At 38.6% G+C, this 15,310-nt stretch overlaps 2 protein-coding genes across 4 annotated transcripts; one reads left to right on the top strand and one right to left on the bottom strand.

Moving 5' to 3' along the window:
• Positions 1-808: 808 nt before the first annotated feature.
• SETH5 (transducin family protein / WD-40 repeat family protein) lies at positions 809-9,722 on the bottom strand. Of its 2 annotated transcripts, XM_048108742.2 has the most exons (19): positions 8,226-9,721; positions 7,684-7,995; positions 7,412-7,600; positions 7,199-7,319; positions 6,966-7,123; positions 6,243-6,843; positions 6,082-6,146; positions 5,891-5,992; positions 5,616-5,758; positions 5,380-5,435; positions 4,209-4,852; positions 3,735-3,925; positions 3,325-3,631; positions 2,925-3,194; positions 2,711-2,820; positions 2,254-2,566; positions 1,629-2,036; positions 1,258-1,501; positions 809-1,158 (listed from the first exon to the last, which is right to left on the bottom strand). In XM_048108742.2, exons 1-19 carry the CDS (start codon positions 9,633-9,635, stop codon positions 1,133-1,135), a joined length of 5,670 nt encoding a protein of 1,889 aa, XP_047964699.1. In that variant the 5' UTR covers positions 9,636-9,721; the 3' UTR covers positions 809-1,132. The 2 variants fall into 2 exon arrangements, with proteins under 2 accessions (XP_047964699.1, XP_047964706.1); XM_048108749.2 differs by lacking the exon at positions 809-1,158 and having other exon boundaries at positions 1,389-1,526; positions 8,226-9,722.
• A 1,218-nt stretch (positions 9,723-10,940) lies between these two features.
• LOC125209159 (heterogeneous nuclear ribonucleoprotein Q-like) lies at positions 10,941-14,701 on the top strand. Of its 2 annotated transcripts, XM_048108783.2 has the most exons (9): positions 10,941-11,086; positions 12,029-12,470; positions 12,588-12,704; positions 12,817-12,957; positions 13,052-13,231; positions 13,674-13,878; positions 14,025-14,200; positions 14,282-14,367; positions 14,447-14,701. In XM_048108783.2, the coding sequence occupies exons 2-9, from the start codon at positions 12,105-12,107 to the stop codon at positions 14,586-14,588; spliced, it is 1,413 nt and encodes a 470-aa protein (XP_047964740.1). In that variant the 5' UTR covers positions 10,941-11,086; positions 12,029-12,104; the 3' UTR covers positions 14,589-14,701. The 2 variants fall into 2 exon arrangements, with proteins under 2 accessions (XP_047964740.1, XP_088919552.1); XM_089063426.1 differs by having other exon boundaries at positions 11,044-12,470.
• The last annotated feature ends 609 nt before the right edge of the window (positions 14,702-15,310 follow it).

Genomic DNA, 15,310 nt, shown 5'->3' with positions numbered 1-15,310 from the left:
TGTTTTTTGTTTTAGAAAAGAAAATATGATGGAGTAAAGGAAAACCACTCGTGGTAATCTTATGGATAATGTAGAATGGTGACGTGGCACTTGGATAGCCATTTTATGGTGTTGCTGTGGATAAAATATTTCAGGTCCCTATACAAAAATGGGCAAGGGGCATAAAGAAATATACTCCATAAAGCTAATTTGGAGGAAAATGTGTCTTCATTTTTTTTAATTTTATAGGCCAAGCACTTTGATATTCTATGATCACCAAGGATTATTCTTGCTATATAAAGTCACAAGTAAATACAAGGACAATTTTAGTAAGGGGTTGGAGTTTACTCTAATAAATGTTTGCATAAAAGTTTAAAACTTTATGGTCTTATTTTGGTTTTATTGTCATTTTTACTGGTTGAATGCATTACATCGTACAATGGCGGATTTTGGAAATGGAACTTATGGAGTCGGACTGAAGAAGCTCATCGTCAACTCACTGACATCGTCTACTGCCGGTTTGGAGATTCGAAAACGACAAATTGTTTGCACAGTGAAAGGTAGTAGTAATAGACAACAAGCATTAAATAATCTCAAAAATCAAAACAATTGTATAACTAAGAGTACAAAACAAGGCAAAAAACATGTAAACTGAACTAGTTATAGTTCAAATTAGTCTAAGGTCGAATTCTTTAAAACTAAAACAAGTACAATGGGGGAGACAGTCTGTTAGCTTGTATCTATAGTTGAGATGGATCAAATGCAAACTGAGTGTTACTTATTATGTTTGGATGCTAATATTCTGAAAGAGAGGTGATGGATTTCCATGTAAACATCCAGCAAACAGCAAAACTAGAAAATTTGAAGATACAATCATACAGCTCTGTAGACTGATTTTACCACAACCATTTGGCAACAAAAACATAGATCAATTAAGAAGCTATAACTCTACTTACATTATTCACCACTTACAAAAATGTACACTACCAATACAGTTATAGACACCAATTTACAGTTAACAAGAGCACTATAAGAGGGCCAAAATGTTGTTACCTACTTTGAGAGCAGAAATCGGAGGGTGGAAGGCACTTCCATATATGTATCTTTGATGAGCTCTCTTGTTGTATATAATCAGCTAGATGAATGATTTAAATCACCTCTTCCTAATCTTTTCCTTGCCTTTAAAATGAAAAGGAAGAATCAATTACTCATCCAGTCTTGATTAATTGATTAATCTAATAAATCATAAGTTTGATTTAGGGGGAGTGCTAAACTTACCGAATATAATGCTCGATTTCAGGGGGAATCGCACAGATGGCGATCCTTTCAGTTTCACATCCCTGAGTTGCTTACTATTTGTTTTTTCTGTTGTAGAAACTCGGCTCGTGCTTCCTCCCGACGAGTTATCAATTCCCTTTTTTAACTTTTCATGGTAGAGAGCTGGCGGTGCAAGTTTCAACTGAGGCGTGTTTTCCATCTGAATCAATTTATGATCTCCTTCAAGGCTATGCAGGAGCTCAAACTGTTGCAACCAAGTTTAGAGACAGCTACATGTCATAATATGAATTTTTCAGCAAATGACAAGAAAAGCGAGGAAATGAGGCCTAATACAGTATATAACACAAGAAAATACGCAAATGATAACATACCCTTGATGGATGGGAGCCAAAGGAATTATCTCCAAATTCAGGATCGTGAAGATGCAAAAGAGGTGTGCTACGTGGTTGCTTCATACTTGACGGAGAGCTACTCACTAATCCATTCTCTGCAAGTTTATGCATGCCACTAGACTTTTGAGTTTTACTTCCTGGAGTACAAATGGGGCATCCTACTAAGGTCCCACTAAATGAGGCCCTGTTTCCCTCGAGTTGACAATGGAGATGTGTTGCATGACCACAACTATATACTTGAATGCTAGAATCCAGAGAATTTTTGGCAAGGAGAGAGCTACAGATACAACAAACAAGACTTCTAGGGGCATAACCATGAGAAGCTCCTTTCATGAGCAAACTCATTGTATAATATGTGTCATCCTCAATCAAACTTTTTGCAGTATCCTGCATTGCAAAACCATTATATAGTAAGAGGAGTAGCTGATATGAGGAATATATCCTACCTCTTGATACCATTATAGTGGAATATATCCACTATCCAACTAGAATTATTTGGTGGGAAGAAAATTACTACAACCTAATACAAAAGAGGGCATTCAAGCAATATTATTCGAAGGTGAACTAGACTACTCATAATACATCTTAAGATATAGAAACGCACCAGAATTCTTCTTTCAAAATCATATCGCCCAAGTATCCCCAATATGGTAAGCTTAAAATCACCAAATTCTTGATTTCCATTTTCAGAAAGAAGTTTCAACATGATTCGTGGGAGCCGAACATATCCAATCATTCCCTCGACAATTTCTTTAATGAAAATGGAGAACAGTTTCCTCGCCATGTGTGCACATTTACCATACTTGGAGACTTTCCATTTGAATGTCTGCGCCTCTTCTTCTGGATTTACTGATCCAGTAGGTGAGTCCTTAAGTGTTTCCCTAGCATTTCCGGAATCTATCAATGGCTCACAAAACCTAGATGAAAAGAACAATTAAGAGTGAATATTCATTACAGCACTTTTTATTTAATAAGAACATATGAAGTTAAGAAGAAGTCTGACACCTGGACTCAAAAGAGTACAAATGAATAAACACATATTTCAGAAAAGATCGACTCACGAATCAAGCAGCTGAAACCAGAGGGACTCAGACTCTTCAGGCTGCAGACGAGGACTATTTCTCTGACATAACCCAATACAAGCACGGACAATGTCAAGTATTTCAGCCACCTGCAATAGTACTAGAAGCATTAATAATGCTGAGAGACAAGATAAAATGGGAGGAAATTAATCACAAGGGCAGAGGATAAAGTTAAGTGCAGGTCTCAAAATACCACTTTTTTCTTCAGAAGTGCATTTAGATTATCCACAACTGGACAAGAAATTGCTCTCTGGATTTCTTCATCAAGCATGACAAACTTCTCACTGAGATGAGAAAGAATTAGAAGAAGGGCACTTCCAACCTCTCCAACCCTTTCTAATAAGAATGAAGCAGCATCAGTTATGCCATATTCCTGGCATAAACTTAAGCAGTGTTCCACTCTATAGCTTTCAGAAGTTTCCAAGAACTTGAGTACTGATTTGCGATCAAATCGACATAAGAGCTGCAGGAGTTAAATATCAACATTTATTCCTAGCTGCTTTTCAGAAAATAAAAGATAAATAAAATTAAAACTAAAATCCTGTAGCTGGCCTTCTGTAAAAGCATCACTTATAAGATTCAGAAAGTGTCACCTCAAAATACAGCTCCATCATTTCATCAGTCACATTAACTCGGTTGTTATGTAAAAGCTTCAGGGAAGTAGATATTGCTTCCAGATAAGCTTGGACCCCATTTGACTGCAGCTTAGAGTTTGTTGGAGAAGGATAATCGAAAGTATCAACATCTTGCAAACAAGAGATGTCAAGGGTACCAGTTGTCTGGAACTCAATAACAGTCTTTAGATAAAGGAAAAGGCTTTCTGGGTGAGACTGAAGGTCAGACAGAATATATGCACTTCTTCCGGAAAAATGGTCAGTAATTAGAAAGTAAGTTGCTTCTCTGCAAAGTACAAGAATTGGTCATCAGCAAAGAATAAAATTACTCTCTAGTAAATGAATCCCAAATATAACAAGTTCAAACAGAAATAAATTAATAAAATTACCTGCTCAGTTTGACAAGATATGGAATGCGAGAAATAACAGCTGATTCAAAAGCATCGGATTCTTCACCATCAAGCAGCCTTAACATTTCATAGATAAAAGAGAATGCATATACAGGCTCCTGTATTGCTTTTATATAACTGTCCATAGCAGCAACTAATTGATGACTGATTGCATGTATGTAGCCACACACCTGCATAAGGAAATTAGATATCTCAATGCCATCCCAGTAAGAAAGATTTAGTTCTATGGTGAAGCAGAGCATCCAAAAACGCAAACACGAGAAATAGTCACTTAACTTAAAATGACTTTAACATGACACACTTTGAGCCCCAACACATTTAAAACTTAATTTCTCTTTAGCTCCCACGTCATACATTTTTTAATGAAACTGGAATACAACCATGAGGCTTTGTACGTATGCAACAGGCATATGAACAAATGTCAACAAGTATCCAATACAAGGGTAATAATACCTTGTGAAACTGCGCCTTCTCAGACAAATGCAACAAATAAGGAGCATCCCACTGAGTCTCAGGCACCACTTGTATCAGAGAAAGCAGTTGTTTCTCTCTCTTTCTGAAGATATCAGTCACCTTCTCCGACAGAGTATCCGAGATATTGACCTCTGAAGTAAAATATTGTATGATTTGACTTAAAATATCTTTAGATACAGTAGCTTTCCCATAAGCCACATAGTAAGCTATAAAATCGTACATGTGGCCTACATCTTCTTTTGAAGGCCAAACTTCTACCGAATTTGTTTCAGTGCTGCAGACAGGACTGTCGGACATGAAGTAACCAGCATCAAGAATACCAGCAAGAATATCCACCACTCTTTGGATCAATTTGTCACTAGCATCTGACTCCATGTTGATATCAGTTGCTTCCTCAGAAGGTTGGCCCGATGTAGATAGTTCAACATCTACAAAGGCCAATTTTAGAACCTGTAGAGTGGCTTCAGTATCCAACTGTAAAAGATGAAGCATGTTCGCATAGGCTCCGCCTGATGATAAACTCGTAACAGCCCATGAATTTGGAGCACTTGAATCCTCTAATAGGAAATCTAACAGTTCTTTTCTAAGAGAGGTCACACGCTGAGGAGAAAGATTTCCATGTCCTGCAAAAAAAGTTACAGCTCAATACACAGTTATTGGACATCGACTTTTAGCCTACATAAGTACAATATCTGAGATTAAACTCTAGCCCGCAATTTATTGTTCTCTTTTAAACCAGTGTATATTGTGAAGTAATACCACATATTCCTTTAACTCATTTATTGATATATTGACAGTTGCGATGTCCTTAAAACATCCACTAAAGGTGTTTTCGGTTCAAATAATTAAAAATTAACTAATTCAAGATTGCATTTGGGAAAATGAGGCTTTCCAGTTAAAAGGCCCAGTATGAAGAGAGAAACATAAAGAGGCTGAGCTGTTTGAACTAACAAATGAGAATCGTAAAACTAAATGTTCATCAAAGATTTACAAATCATATTGCATCACAACCCCTCCAGCACCAGACAATGGGAGGGGAGACAAAAAGATCAATGATCACCTTATTACCCCGCCACAGATTCAGAAGTTTGTTACATCCTGTCATCCCGAGCTACTCAAAAGCACAAACATGATGAATTTGAACACATACCTGGAGGAAAAGCAAGACCTTGGAAGCAATACTTCAGGTAGACAAGCACCCTGTACCTGCTTCCAAGGGCAACAATTTAATGATCTTGACAGGGAAATAATGGGAAAGAAAGCAGAAGAACCCATCAACAGATTTTTGGAAAGATAGGACAATTTATCAAAGATAGCAGGCAAAGAAGGTTTCATAGGCCCTTAGATAATCCAAACAGATGCTAGTTATAAGCCATAGCAAATTACCCGAGGGAAGTGGCATTTTCTCTCGTGCTATCTCGTAATACTAGCAGGAGCTCCTCAAGAGGTGTCCTAAAATCATCTAAGCCTTTGTTAAATAGATATATCAACGCACAATCCAACCTGTGTTCCCTGCATAAGCGGACAACCTACCTAACAATTATCAGACAATACTAGTTCCATGGTAAAAAATGAATCCATAGTTAGGATTGAGGAAGAAAAAGGTAAAATGAGCTTTCATACTAGAATTAACAGATGAAATAAGTTACTTAGTACCCAACCTGATTAAAATCCAAGGACAGAATATCCATGTGCAGGACGCACTGTTCAATTCGCTGTAGCCAACCTCTCTTGCTATAGTGCTCCACTAATGCTTGCATGATCTGCAAAAAGTAGCAATTACTAAACACGGAAGTTACTGGAAAACAAATAGAAAAATAAAGAAAGCTGAAAGAACTAATATTAGAGATACCCCAGGTGGAAGAGATCCCAGCATATCTTTCAAAATGTATGGCTCCAAGAGTTCCAAGAATGTCTCTAAAAGAAGAAAACAAAGCATCCCCAAATTATATACATGTAGTCATCTTTCTCATTGATAACCCTAACTACATCCAAGAGACGTGGGGAAATCACCTTTTTGGTGAGCCTCGTCAAATTTACTCATGATATCTTCAAACAGTATGTCAGTTCTCCTGATATGCACACAAAATTCAACAGCAACACCACCAACACGGATGAATTGCTCCTTAATCTCATTGTACTCGTCCTCTTTTGTGTTTTGGTTGTAACAAGCAACAGATAAGTAAGAAAATACTTCACTAACATATGCCTGAAGTAACTCCGCAAGATAAGGCATAACAGTTCTTTGCAAGTCATCCAAGTTTTTGGGAAGATCTACAAGACCGTATGATTGACCATCATAAAGTGCCATCGCCATGTTTAAGGCACCAATCCAGTCACCCGCTTTTCGTAGAACTTCAATTCGTTCCTTCCATGAGAGAAGGCGAGAAACAATGAGATGATCCTGTCCAAGTATATACATAGTAGCACCCCTAACAGAAATACTGTTGTGATAAGCTTTCTCAGGGTTCCCTGAAGAGTTCGTATAATATATGTGATGAGAAATCAAATTATCCCCTCGAAAGCCATCCACGGAAAAGCTAGTCTGGTGGATCAAATTTCCATCTTTTGCATACAAGCAGAGCTGAGCTGTCGATGTGAGGATGGCCAGCATCTGGACATATTCACAAAAAAGGTTCAACATTATTCCTTGTATGTTTACCTACTGTAATTTAGGCTTCAGACAAGTGAGAATGATAATTTTTACGACAATGACAATTGATGCATTAAGAAAACCTGATCTCCCAACCATGCCAGGCCAACAGCTTCACTTTCAAGAGTCCATTTTTCAAGCACTTTTAACTCTGAATTTAATAGCTTAGCAACCTGAACTTTGTGGTCCCAAGCAATGGCAAGCAATGAAGCTTTATCTGACGCCTCAGCAAGAGCATTTTCTGGAAAGAAAAATCAAACTAACATATGCACGAAACAGCCATTGCTGGAAATTACCAAACTTCATTCACACATACCAGAGGATGAAGTGAGCGACCGAGACCCACATCTCCAGGCAGCATATGGCATGGATCCCTCCCTGATGCCATCAGGTTTGGGAATTTGAGCATATACTTCCACAGTGGGAATGACTTTTGCCTTCGGAGAATATGAAACCCACAAGATTCAGATACACTCAAGTAATAGTATAAGGAACAATAATAAATCAGTAGCCTTCCAAAGAACATTACCACAAGAGCAGACTGATGTGTGATAAATATGACAACACCTTCATCAACCATGCCACTCATCATGCTACTAATACTACTTGTAGAAACTGTGGAGCTACTCTGCGAAGCCAGCATTGAACCTCCATATCCTTCATTGTATAGCAATGGAGAAGCACATACTACTCTGCTAGTAGTTTCATCTAAAAGTTTCTGAAACATTAATTCAAGTAAATCAGTTCTACGGAAGCTGACATTGGTTATAAAAAGTTTCCTCATGTATGATTGATCTTTACCATAGGTTTTGTATAAGATATCCTATTGAGCCACGGAACCACGGTAAATCGAATCAACTTGACCACACCCTTGCTGTCACCACTGACCACATTAAATTGACGGGTAACTTGAGTATCTTGGCCCAGATATAGCATGTGAACTACTGGAGCTCTGTGTTCAGTGACAACCTTAAGTGCTGAGACCTTCTGCACATCCCAAACAGTGTAATGACCATCACCATATCCTGCAAAGAGTATATCTCCTTGCTGATTGAAGCACATGGAAGTTACAGGGACAAGAGATCTATCCCCTTGCAAACCAAGGGGTATCATCTGAAAGCACAGTCGTTTACACCATTTAGTAGGCAATATAAATAGACCATAATATGCCATCTTGTCTAATCTACAAACCTATGACCAGCTACACCGAATGACACTATTAGGTACCACACAGAGTGTCAATATTAGCAAATCAATCGGTCATTTTCTCTTTTTTTAAACTTAAGCAAGCATAAAAAATAAATTAGTTATATCAGTAATAGACATAAGTATAAACGGCAGACCTTTGTATCCATGTTATCAACATGATGCGCAGTATACTTGCTGGGCACAACAAAAATTGATCCTTTCGACATTCCCACTGCAATGTAGTTCAAATGTACAGATATGACTTGGGGGGATCCATGATCTTTCCGAAAGGCTTGCGAAGAGATGATCCGGGTGAGAACATTGTCAGAACGAACATCAAAGTAGCCTAACACAGTAGAGCCCCTTTTAACACCTTCAAGTCTCATCGGCTGTGCAGCTGCACCCTCTTCGTAGTGCAAACCTGTAAATGCTTGTTTCTTCTCAATTTCTTCAGCCAAGTCAAGTGGCTTCACCGAAGAATCAGATTTCTGCTGCAACTTTGTATAGGTGTCCTCCTCTTCACCTTGTGAAACCAAGTCCTCAAGTAATTGTGCAGCATCATTATGTCCACTAGAATGATCACATTCCTCGGATTCAGCCACAGTGTTTTCGGGATTACTTGCTGCTTCTCCCCTAATTATGTCTTCGCCATAATCAACACCACTCGAAGCTGGGCTAGGTAAAGCCACATCACCAGATTCATCAGCAGCTCTAATTTCAGCACATTGCACATTCTCTTCACCGGCCGAAGGAGATGAGACTTGCTCAATTACAGGAATTTGATCCTCTTCACTTTGAATATTAGAAGCGTGACGAGGTTTACTAGTTAGCATTGTGCATTCTTCATCATCATAAGATGTCTCCAGAGTCGCATCCTCATCAGATTTCTGCTGATTCGTATCTTCAGAAGAAGATGCCCCATGATCGCTATCACCATCACCACCACCAACACCCGTGGAGTCAGAATCGATATTTCCAAGAGGAAGCTGAACTCCTCCTTCTTCTTGAGACTGGCTGAGATCAACTTCGGAAGGCTCAGCAGATAGTGACGAAGCAGCACTATCAAAATTCTCCGCAGTTTCAGAAATCGAGCTCTGAAGAGAGGGAACGCCAGTATTCGCTCTTCTCAACTTGATAGCAGTGGCGTGGGGCGTGGGAATCGAACGAGAGGCAGCAGCAGCGGCGGCCAGCGCAGCCCCAGGCTTCGCATTAGATCTGACGGCGCCATTACCAAATAACGGCGGCAGAACCCTACCCGCGAAGTTCGCTCTACTACTATTCGATGCTGAATTGTACCTATAGCTATGCGAATCAACCAAAGGAACGGAGTGTGAATGCGATAGTCCGTGATCTCTCAAATTGGCTGAGGCGTCGCTTCCATCGTCATCGCCAACACCTCTGAGAGGGGAAGAAGGAGGAGAAGGGGAGGGAGAAGAATGGTTGAGGAGAATTTCGTCGACGGTGCGGCGGTGACGATCTTCTTCGTCGGAGTCGGTTTCGCCGCCGTGCGATTGGAGAAGAGAGTCGATATCCATTTCCACATCCGCGGCGATCGGATGCTCCATTACCGGTAATTTCTTCGATTGGCTTTCTACTTTTCTAGTAAAACAGCAACTCAATTGAGATCGGCGTCATCGTCTTCCACAATCCTCTGAAATTCAGGGATATTTGGACTTCATTTCTGATTCAAAATATTTCAGCCCATGATGGAATATGGGCCAGGCCCATTTACGTAACATGGCCTAACGAAGCATATCACCCGGCCCATTAATTGTTATAAAATTATTTTATTTACCACCTCACTATTTTAGATTCCACTAATTTAATTATTTTTCTATTCGTAAACAAAATCAAATATGATTAGCTCAAAGATTAGATAAATAACCTATAGACCAGGTATTGTTCGGTTGTAATTATTCATTATGATTACCTATTTAAAATTAAGTTATGAACTCATTTTAGTGAGAGGGGATGGCTACGACTTATTATCATAAGATTATTCATCTAAGATTAAGTCGTAATATTCAATATTTTGAAGCAAACATAATACATAATTAATCCTAAGATATAATTTTTCAAATCGGACATGTCCCAAAGATATTTATTATCCAGGATTCTCAAATGACAAGATTACATTAAATTATAATCGGTATACTTAATCTGTGTAAAAAAACAATGTTTCGTCTTATTAATGGATACTCCCTGCGTTTTTTAAAAAGAGAAACTATTCCCATTTGGGACCATTCCTTAAAAATAAAAACTTTAGAATATTTCTATTTTAGGATATGGACCCTACAATCCACTAACTCTATTTTCACTATTTTTTCTTTTCCTCCATCTTACTTTACTCACTTTTCTTTTCATCTATCTTACTTTACAAATTCTTCTTACTTACTTTATTAATTGTGCATTAAAACCTGTGCCCTTTCAAATGTTTTTATTTTTTTTTAATACGGAAGGAGTATAAAAAAGGTCGTGGTTCAACTAGATAAGAAGCCAACAGTTTCTAACTTTACCCACTCTACACACATAACTAATGCATTCACGGTATTTGTACATTTATTAATGTAATATATACTCGTAACATTATAGAAATAGTTGAATCATAATTTTTTTTTACAAAAATTTTATCTTCTCTCGCACTTAATTCCCTTTTCATCTCTTATAATACTTTTTTCCTTTCTTTTATTTTAATCTCTCGCTTTAACCTTTAACACATCAATTTCATAGATCATATATCCAAAACAAATGTCACGACTACCTTAGAACAGAAGGAATATTTTTCGTACAATAATATATCAATATTTCATTATTTTTTCCCATGGGTCTGACTACACATTAATATCGTGCAAAATGGTGCAAGGAAGAAGATGAAGCATGAAAAGACAAATGTACCCCTAGAAGAAAGGGGGCAAAATTAGGTCCGAAATGCGGCAGCCTAAATAAAAGAGGGAGAAGAGCCTCTCTCTCTCAGACTGTTCGGATAGATCTCACACTCCACACAGAAACAAAAAAGGTAAAGGGAAATCAAATCCCATAAAAATCAAAAAGAAATTTTTCGTCTTTCTCAAATCTCCTCCTGCTTTCTTCCAATACTTCTGCTCTGCTGCTGTTTACTCTCACATACATACATAAACACATACATATATATATCCTTTTCTCTGATTTTGCCCTTGATTCGCTGACTCTCTCTTATATTCATACATGCATACCCCTCTTGAAAGCCGTTTACCTTTGATTGTGTTTTTGGGTTGAAAATCTTTGCTAATTGGAGCTCTCGCTGACTTGAAAAATGAGGGATTTTTATTTTTTTTTAGAGCTGTTTATTTTTTATTTGATAAGGGTTTATGATTTACCCTAATTATCATTTTTTTCTAAGGGTAGAAAGGGGGGATTGATTGGTATGGATTTTGTGTCTAGCTTTTTTGAGATACATGTATACTATATATACATATATGTATGTAATTTTCTATTGGTTTTTGAATTTCTACATAATACAATGACAAATACATATATAGCATGGGGCCAACACAATTCTTTGGTTTCTTTACTGGATTAGGATGTTACCTCAATGGATTGATCTTGATTTGAGTCCATTCCTCTTGTGAACTTTGGTTTTCTGAAAAAGGAATTTTGTCAAATGGATTTCCAGTTTATGGTGTTTGTTTCATTTTGGGGAATAATTCCTACCAAAGAGGCCTTTTTCACCACATTCCTAAATCTAGCAAGTGGCAGCAGAAAATTTGTGTTCCCTGAATATCTGGTTTCATACCCAAACTCTCCAGTTTACCATATTCTACTACCCAAAAACATGGCAGTGAGATGGCCTGTTTCCTAGCATATCACATATGATGCATGTCAAATCTTTCAAAGTTAAATGCCTGTCAGCCCATGTCAATGCAATCTGCAGATGGTTTTCTCTTTTGCCAGCTGCCATAATAACAATGTGAGCATGCAGATTCTATTGGTGGAGTCCTCAGTCCAGGCCTCGAATTGTGTTTATAGTGTGACAACACTTGAAACCTAAGAGAATCATGGCAGATAATACTGAAGTGGAGGACCGTGTGGATCTAGACGATGATAACTACAGTGAAGACGATGAAGAAGTCATGGAAGACGAAGGAGCTGGAGATGTTGGTGAAGAAGAGCCTCAGGAGGATACTGGAAGCGAGGATGGTGGGAAAGGTCAATCTGCAGGAACAGATAAAACGGATATAAGCATTGGGGATATGGAAGATAAAGATAACTCGACATCTCTTACCGAAGAGGAGAAAGAGAAACATGCTGAGCTTCTTGATCTTCCACCCCATGGCTCTGAAGTTTTTATTGGAGGACTTTCTCGAGATATTTCGGAGGAAGACTTGAGGGAACTCTGTGAACCCCTTGGTGAAATCTTTGAGGTCGGCGGATGTATAGGAAGAAAATTTTTACTTGCAAAATTGTTTGTAGCAAATAGATATCTTCATGCATTTACTGTTTCATTTCTCTTTAATACTCACAGCTTCATCATTTTGCAGATAAGGGTCATGAAGAATAGGGATACTGGTGAAAGCAAGGGCTTTGCTTTTGTAGCCTTCAGAACAAAAGATGAGGCACAAAAGGCAATTGAAGAATTAAATAACAAGGAATTCAAGGTGACTTGCACCTCTATGCCTCATAAAATATTGAGAGAATATTCATTTTGTTATTCTCTGGTCTGCATATAAAATAATTTTGTTTATTATGTCATATGTTTCTTCACTTCAGGGCAGGACTCTACGATGCTCACTTTCCGAAACTAAATACAGATTGTTCATAGGCAATGTACCAAAGGGATGGAGTGAAGATGAATTCAAAAAAGTAATTGAATCAACAGGTCCTGGTGCTGAAATCATTGAGCTAATAAAGGTATATGCGGCTAGTTAATCGTGAAAAAGTTAGCTGTCTATCAGTCAAACACATAGGTTCTCGTTTTTTGACCTTATTCACTTTATTGCTGCAGGATCCTCAGAACCCTGGTCGTAATCGTGGTTTTGCCTTTGTGGAATTTTACAACAATGCTTGTGCTGACTATTCCAGGCAAAAGATGTCTTCTGCAAGTTTCAAGCTGGATGGTAACACACCAACTGTTACATGGGCTGACCCGAAGATCACACCTGATCATTCTGCTGCTACTTCTCAGGTATAATTCAAAACTGAAATTTCCTTATGAAAATGTCCACAACCCCACATCGATATTTTAAAACTTTATCCTGGTCTCATAGTCTAGACAGTAGTTTATATAGTCTCATTCTTTGAAGAGCTGGATAACATTCTGTGGAGTAACATAAAAGCCATTATGACTTAAAAAACTACTGACCTAAGTATACCTCATCCTCATTATGCATTTGTACTTTAAGGGCACTCGCAATAAGGCACCGATTGCAAAATATTAAAATTGACACGTAACAATACAGTCTCTTGTCCTCCACTGGTCAACTGATAATTGCTCTTTCTCTGTTCTTGCTCATATGGGCTTATGAAATGCATATGTTTCTGTTCGTAGTGAGCAGGATACTCATGTTGCTATCCTTTATACATGTTGTGATGTTATTTTTAGACTTTCTTCTTTTATGTATATTTAGGTCAAGGCCCTGTATGTGAAGAACATTCCCGAAAATACAACTACTGAAGAATTAAAGGAAATCTTCCAGCAACATGGGGAAGTCACCAAAGTTGTTATGCCACCTGCTAAAGCTGGTGGGAAGAGAGACTTTGGCTTCATACATTATGCTGAAAGATCAAGTGCCCTTAAAGCTGTCAAAGAGACTGAAAAATATGAGATAAATGGTTTGTTGAAATCACTTGGTTACATTAATTTCAGACTTGATCAAATTTTGTTTGTTATGATAATGATTCACAAGAAAGCTACGCCTTTACTCTTTATTTTCAGCAACTTTTTGGACGAAGAATGATATTAGTAAACACATATGCAGGCCAGGTATTAGAAGTCGTCCTCGCAAAGCCTCAGGCTGAGAAGAAGTTTGATGCAGCTAATTCCCACAACTCTCAAGTTCCAAACTACATTCCCCATCCAGGATTTGGTGGTATACCTGTAAATCCTTACGCCTCTATAGCTACTGGATATGGCGGTGGTGGTGGGTTTCAGCAGGTAGTCATGTGCTCTTTTTGCCCAGTTTCTATCGTCTCCGATGATCACGTGTACTAAACATGCTGAAACAATTTTCTGCAGCCTATGATTTATGGAAGGGGACCAATGCCAGCAGGAATGCAGATGGTGCCAATGGTTCTACCTGATGGTCGAATCGGCTATGTTCTGTAAGTTGCCTCATCATATCTAGTGCAATTAGCATGAAGAAATCTGTGCATCACTGTGACAAACTTATGTACATTGCAGACAACAGCCCGGTGTACAGATTCCTCAGCCCGTTAGACCACGGAGAAATGATAGGGGTAATAATGGTGGCGGATCACAAGCACGGGGCGGGGGCAATGGCGGTGATGATAACAACCGTAATAGACGGTACAGGCCTTACTAGAAACAGGGAGTGAATCGAGTTATTATGTAACCTGGATTAGCTATAGATGATTATAACCCTGAGCTACTTTTTGGTTATATCCAATGAAGTTGGTGAATCAGAGCAAAATTCAATCCCTCTCTATTGTTAATTTCCATTTATTTTCGCTTTTCGAATGGGAAAGAATGCTGGTGAGTTCATGGCTTCATATAGTAGTTTGTTCTTAGCTGGACAAAATTATAGCCATAAACTAAAAAGAAATGCCATCAACAAGGCTGTGGAATTGCATAGAGACACGTAGTCTTCTCTGATTAAAAACAATTCACATGAATTTGAACAATCAACAATCACAAATGTGTGAATTGTATCAATAACTTGAGAAGATCATAAAAATATGATAAAATCAGAAGTAGCTAATTGCTATGGTTAACAATTGAGGGTTTTGGGAGATGCAAAGCTGACCTCAGGCATGAGGGAGGAGTTGGTGAAGTCTGGTCTCGAGCTCCTCCAATTGATGCTGCCATTGCGAATTGATGCGAAGCGGCTTAACCGTAGGTGCCTGCTCCTTCACTTTCGCCGTCGCCGCTGGCCGTGGCGCTGATGCATCATTAACGATTTTAACCGCTTTCTCCTTGTATTTGTTGGCTGCGGCTCTGTTGAGCGCCATCAATACATCGGAGCCACTCAGCCGCGGCTCCGCCTCACCGCCTTTTTGCTTGCTCGCCTGATTTCTGGCGGCGGCC

The sequence above is a fragment of the Salvia hispanica genome, chromosome 2 (genome assembly GCF_029641045.1).
Source record: "Salvia hispanica isolate PSC_SH4W2 chromosome 2, Shi_PSC_v1, whole genome shotgun sequence".
NCBI lineage: Eukaryota > Viridiplantae > Streptophyta > Magnoliopsida > Lamiales > Lamiaceae > Salvia > Salvia hispanica.
Note: the sequence above shows the minus strand (reverse complement) of the source record. Positions and strands in the feature narration are given on the sequence as shown.

Bases quoted from the DNA above. Each gene is read 5' to 3' on its own strand.
- LOC125209159 (XM_048108783.2), top strand. From the start codon at position 12,105: ATGGCAGATAATACTGAAGTGGAGGACCGTGTGGATCTAGACGATGAT. The intron at 12,958-13,051 runs GTATATGCGGCT...TTATTGCTGCAG, and splicing joins AAATCATTGAGCTAATAAAG to GATCCTCAGAACCCTGGTCG. The intron at 13,879-14,024 runs GTTTGTTGAAAT...ACACATATGCAG, and splicing joins TGAAAAATATGAGATAAATG to GCCAGGTATTAGAAGTCGTC.
- SETH5 (XM_048108742.2), bottom strand. From the start codon at position 9,635: ATGGAGCATCCGATCGCCGCGGATGTGGAAATGGATATCGACTCTCTT. The intron at 5,436-5,615 runs GTAATTTGCTAT...CCTTGGAAGCAG, and splicing joins GAAAATGCCACTTCCCTCGG to GTACAGGGTGCTTGTCTACC. The intron at 2,037-2,253 runs GTGCGTTTCTAT...TTTGCAATGCAG, and splicing joins ATTTTGAAAGAAGAATTCTG to GATACTGCAAAAAGTTTGAT.